The 6,185-nt window shown below is 53.2% G+C and overlaps 1 protein-coding gene across 1 annotated transcript; it reads left to right on the top strand.

Moving 5' to 3' along the window:
- The first annotated feature begins 1,090 nt into the window (after positions 1 to 1,090).
- On the top strand, positions 1,091 to 3,351 carry LOC120866499 (nuclear pore-associated protein 1-like). The gene is given in 2 exon segments (XM_040244628.1): positions 1,091 to 1,292; positions 1,295 to 3,351. Coding segments are annotated over 2 exon segments (2,259 nt in total).
- Positions 3,352 to 6,185: the final 2,834 nt, after the last annotated feature.

The following is a 6,185-nucleotide window of genomic DNA, read 5'->3' as shown; positions in this document are numbered from 1 at the left end:
TCCAGGAAGACCATCCATAGAAACTGGCTTCTAATCCATACAGAATAATTCACTGGTAAATTTCTTTCAGGAAAGCCCACGATTTATCTAGACTATGATCTTTACATATCTGGATCCTTCAAACTAGACCAAAGGGAAAACCTCCGCTGGTGCTATGCTGACAACTGGTGGTCCCTAACCTGCATCTTCTGAGATCAGAACCCAGGCAGTAGGCAATCAATTCACGAATTGAGCAAAAGAAAACCTTCTACAGGGTAGGATATAGGCTCATTATAGGTATGACACTTAGGGCTAAGTGCCATAAGGAGTACAAGAAAAGAACAATAACACATGAAGCATGTATGACAAGGAGGCACCACAGCCCAGAGCAGGCTTGGTTCAAATCCTGGCTAAGCCATTACCATCTGCACACCCTGAAGAACAGTCTAAAGTTTAACTGTTGTACCAAATTTCTAAAAAGAAGTGAAGAAAGAGCCTTACCTGCCAGGAAGGGAGGTTGTGGGGTGCAGCATCCGGCCAGGTGAGGGCTCTGCATTCCCTGCCGGCTGGAGATGATGGCAGAGGAGCAGCAGTGGAGAAGGTGCTCCTGGCTCCAGGCTTCGCAGAGAAGCTGGGAAGGTCCCCATAGGTGCCAGACCGCCCCCCGACAGGGTTGGTGGCTCCTGCACTCGGCTTTGCACAGGCCTCTGAGACCCAGGCAGGGAAGGGCTGACCGATACAAATGCAGGCACCAAGGTGGCTGCATGATGAGGTGCTAGACAGGAGGAGCTCTGGAGGAGAAGGCCCCCACAGTCCTGAACAGTCTCTGCATGGTGGCCCATCTGGTGCCAAACACCTGCCACCCACAGTGGGAAGTCGAGGCTGCTAGCGAGCTCAGGAGAGGTCATGCGCTGGGGCCCCGCCCTTTGCCCCTGGCAGGCGCACAGCACAGTTTCTCTGTGACGCCTATACCATGGACACGTCACAAGCGCCAGGCTGAGGAATCCTTCCTCCAGTGCGTGTTTGACCGTGAGAGGAGTCAGAAGCTAGGGAGACGCTCTCCCAGTTTCACACTCTATTCTCAGGGCGTTTGGCGCACAATCTGTCCTATATGGGCATTTTACTGTGTAAATTTGTTTCCGTGCTCTGCCGGCAACACCCACCGGGCCGTCGTCGCTCGCTGGTTTTGCCCTCTCGGGATGCCATCACATCTGGCCGGGGCCACCCCGCTGCTCCGGCTCCTGCTTTACACCCTGTTCACAGGCTGCTCAACCAGGGTCGGGTGCCTTTATCATCCAGCTTTTACATCGCGCCAAAAGGCGGTACCCCATCCAGCAGGCTGGGTACTCCCCTGTGGGCATCGTACCCCTGGTGAACTTGAGGAACTCGCCGAAGAAGAAGCCCGTCTTGTCCACTCGTAATTCCATGATGTTCGGACCTTCGAGAACCGTCAGAATTCCACCACCTGGGCGCAAAATTACTCTCCTGCGTTCACTACCTGAGCTTCCTGCCCAGGTAGTCGAGGTTGGGAAGCTGGTACCAACCAGTCACCTCACACTTCCTTGCGCAAAGGAGAGTGAGGCGATGGTCCAAGAAGAGCCCAGGGAAGGCATGACAAAGGAGGAAGGTCACACAGAGGCCGAAGGAGAGGACAATGGAAAGAGAAGTCCGTACTGCAACAGGGATATAACAATGACACCCAGGCCCCAAGAGACCAGCGGGGTCCTCACGTCCCTCCAGTGCAGTCCTGAGCCTCCAAACCCCCTTCTGGTGCACCCAGAAAGCAAGTTCAATAAGAAAGCCCAGGTGCCTCGAATGAACTCTTCCTCCGAAAGCCCCGCCATCTGCTTAGACTGCGTTGCTGGAGACCGCCAGCCTCCCTCGCAGCCTGGCCCCCTGGCCACGGTGCTCTCTGCCCCAAGTCCGTGCTGCAGCCTGCTGCCCGAGAGGCCAATAGAAGTGCTGGGTGAAGACCACACACCCAGCTCCCCAGAGTCACTGATGTCTGGGAAGCCGCTGCGGCGTGAACAACCTTCAGACACCCCACGGAGCAGCTCTTCTCCCCTGGGATCTGCCCGCAGTAGGCACCCCCTCAAGCGGAAGACACCCCTGCCACTGGTTCTGCCCCTGCCGCCACTGCCACCACCGCTGCCTCTGCTGTGGGGTCGCAGTGACCTTCCTCCACCTCCGAAGCTTCCAGGCATGACTCTCGCCAAAGCCTGGGGCACCCTGAAACAAAACATGGAGCGTCAGCGGAACAAAATCCTGAAGGATGCAAGGAAGATCATGCGACGCCGCAGTGCCCCTCCGCCTGCCCCAGGGACCACAGGCTCCCTGGTCAGTCACATTTTGGAGGTCCCTCCTACCACCACCCACTTGGCCGACCTGTCCTCCAGATTCCCCAGTCTGGCTGGCCTTCCACCTTGCCTGACACCTTATATGGATCAGGAGGCAAGAAACACAGCCCCTGTGTCCTCTCATTCTGTTGCTGGGGCAGATTCTCTTCTTCCTCCAGTTTTCAATCCCATTGTGGGAATTACCCTTAAGGAGGATAAAGGCACTCAGTGTTCAGTCGGAGCAACACCACATTTTATTTCTGACCTCTCCACACCTCTGAGCACCCCAACCCTCTCCTTTCAGGCACCCTCCTACAAAAATGAATCCCCAACAGCCATGGGTGTAGATTCTCCCCCTCCCATCACTCTCCGTTCTGAGCAGCCCCTCACTTCTACTGCAACCTCTTTTACCACCACAGTCATGGCATCTGCAAGTGCGCCCTCTCCTTCAGATTCGGGGATCACTGACATGGACACTACTCCTCCTTCTGAAGCTGTAATTTTTCAGTCTCCCCCAGGTATTGGGGTGGAGCAGACACACACTGCAGAGAGACCAGACACCACCATCCCATTGGTGCTCATGGTCTCCTGCCATGATTCAATTTTTAACTATCCCTTTGCCTCCCAAAACAACCCTCAGCCCACATTTGCGACCACTGATGAGCAAAAGAGAGCCTCTGTCTTGCCCAATCCCCCATCTGGGGCTCCAGCTGCCATCTTTCCCAGGCCCCCACCTGGGGATCAGGCTGCCGTCTTCCCCCGGCCTCTAACTGGGGCTCCAGCTGCCGTCTTTCCCAGGCCCCCACCTGGGGATCAGGCTGCTGTCTTTCCCAGGCCCCCACCTAGGAATCAGGCTGCCATCTTCCCCCGGCCTCTAACTGGGGCTCCAGCTGCCATCTTCCCCAGGCCCCCATCTGGGGCTCTGGCTACTGTCTCCCTTGCCTCCCCCCATCTAAGGCTCTGGCTGCTGTCTTGCCCAGCTCCCCACCTAGGGCCCCGGCTGATATGTCCCTTGGTCCCCCATCTACGGCCTTGAGTCCTGTCTTCCCCAGCCCCACTATCAAGGACTCCTGCCGGTGTCTTCCCCATCCCTCCATCTAGGGTTCTGGCTGCTTCTCCCCTGGGCCCCCATCTACGGCTTTGGGTCCTGTCTTCCCCACCCCCACTAGGGCTTTGGTTGTTTCCCTCAATCCCCAAATCCTGCCTCAACCAGCCCCCCAACTATGGCTTCAGCTCCTGTTTCCCCCAACCCCTCATCTATGGCTTCAGCTCCTGTTTCCCCAGCCCCCCACCTATGGCTTCAGCAGTTATCTATGCTCCAGCAGACGGCATCTCTACAGATGTCAAACCAGTCTTTGACACTGATGCTATGCACACAACACCTTCTCCTCAGACTGTTATTTTTCAGTCTACCTCTGACTCCAAGGAGAACCACTACCCATATTACATGGTTGTTCTTGGTTCTGAGAACACAGCACCCAGTGGTGGCAATGCTTGGACCCAAGCCTCAACTTATTTACCTGTGGATTTGGTCAACAGAGGTACCCATGTTTCAAGTGAAACCCAGAAGCTTGGACCCAGAACTCACCATTCAGCCCACATCTGGGGCCAACAATAGGAAGAAGCCTAACAAGTCTATTCCACTGGGAAACCCATTAGCCCTAGAACAAGATAGAAAGCTAACTTCTTCTGCAGTCCAGCCACCCAGAGGAAGCATAATGGATTCAGGTTTGCCAGATCCCCTGTCTGCCACCACCACCATCAACATGCAGCCGGCCTTTGTCTACAACTCAGGTATTTTCCCCAGGGATGTATCTGCTACTACTGGTTTTGGAGTGGATACCACAGTGCCCAGTACTGGTGCCCAGTACTGGAGACAGTAGCTTGCTGTCTGCTAGTACCATATCAGGCCCACTGTTGATAGGACCTGCAGCCTCTGTGGGAGGCTGGTGGGAGTTTTGAGGTTGGTGTGAATGCCCTAGGCCTCACTTATTCAGAAGCATCTGGCCCACCTAACTTTTGGACAGAACTGTGTGGGGCACCCAGCACCACTTGTGTTCCTACTGTGGGCCAGATCACCTGGGAGTCACCTCATTGCAGCATGGCTGCTGCAGTAGGAAGGGCAGGCCACCATCCCAGCATCCAGGCACATATCTGCTTTCAACTTGAATCCAAATGCCTGGGTTCTACCTGAGCTGAATCCAGGTGGTAGAGTGATGGCAGGGGACACCACCATCCTTAGGGTTAGAGGTCGGGGTGTTACCACTTCCCATCGCTGCACCCAGGACCCACATGAGTGTAGAAAATCTACAGTTAAAAATCCCATCACCATGGAGAAGAAATTTGTGTCAAGGGACAAGTCAATTTCCACTTTCCACCAGAGCAACAATGCATCCATTGGATTTGCAAGTGTGAGACCCGCCCCTGGCTTGGAACCCACCTGTCCAAGATGCAAGTGGTGGTGGTATAGGAGGGAACAACATCATTTCCAGGATTGGAGGACCTGGTATCCACACTTCCCATCAGTACAACTGGGGCCCACCTGGCCAATACACCATGGGTGGAACACATGGGAGGTACAACATCTCATCTAGGATGGGAGGCCCCAGTGTCAACACCTGCCATTGGACTTGAACTCATATATGCAAAGCACAGAGGGGGTGTTGGGGGACAGCCCCACACCTGCTATGACTGGGTACACTTCTGGTGTTCCATTCACACAAAGCACCCAGGCCTCCCCAGCCCAAAACCCACACAGCACGATGGGGGATAGCACCATATATATTTAGAGAGGAACTTCTATGCTCAGAACACCTGGGACCCCAACTCAGGGCACCCCTCTGACTTTGGAGGAGCACAGTGTTGTGTTTAGCGGCTCCTGTTCAGGGAAGTTGTGTCTGTGCTCTGGGTCTGCTACTTTCATCACCTGCCCAGGATTTCACTGGAGCATTAGCGAACTCCTTTCTTCTCTGAAGAAACTCAGTGAATAAAGAGCATATCTTGTTCTGCAGGTTCTGTGCAACGATGAATGGGCTTTGCTGGAAAACGACTCTACCCACTTAAGTGAAACTGCTAACCTGTTTTCTTCCTACAACGAGCCAAAGGACCACACTCTCAGCGGTGTGCAGGAGTATGTGTGTGTTGTATGTGCATGGGTGAGGAATGTGGGTCTGTGTGTGCTTCAAGGTGAGAAACACATGAGCCCAGTTCAGAACTACATACCAGACTTGAGACGTTCCATTTGGAGGATGGAAAATAACCTACATGTATCATCTGCTGTGACATCCCTGGTTTGACTGTAAACTTAGCCAACCCAAACTTCTGGCTATTTTCCCTACACTTGGAACTGGCAGAGTGCCCACTGCTATCTTTAGCTGCTTCCTCTCCCCCATCCATTTGCCTCAATGGGCTCTTATCTTTCCCAGATTCATGTACAAATATGTATATATGTAATTTATATATATATATAAACTTATGCTTATTAATCTACTACTGTTTATGTGTCTTTACTCATTGATATATATGAGTCGTGATGTGTTGAGGCAGACTTGAGGTTGCAAAATTTTCTGGGTCCCAGTGACTGGGTTGTGGAGCAAGGCACACATTATGACCATGTGTGCTGACTCCTGAAATCTGCTTTGAGTGTAAGGAGTGACAGTCCAGGAAGAACTAAGGTCCAGAGGAGGGAGAGACAGGGCAACTCATCCCTACTTCTCTATATCTCTCTCTCTCCCCACCCCTCACCACCCCGCACTACTCTAACCACACTAGAGGCTAGATAATCCCTGATGTGTGAAGAGGAAACACACTTTATGGTTTTAGTTTTTGAAAATGTTTAAATGTCTCTTTTGTGCATCTTTTTATCCAATT

This window comes from Oryx dammah, unplaced genomic scaffold (genome assembly GCF_014754425.2).
Source record: "Oryx dammah isolate SB20612 unplaced genomic scaffold, SCBI_Odam_1.1 HiC_scaffold_1, whole genome shotgun sequence".
Classification (NCBI taxonomy): Eukaryota; Metazoa; Chordata; class Mammalia; order Artiodactyla; family Bovidae; genus Oryx; species Oryx dammah.
The sequence above is the reverse complement of the archived record's forward strand: the minus strand, read 5'-3'. Positions and strand labels throughout refer to the sequence as shown.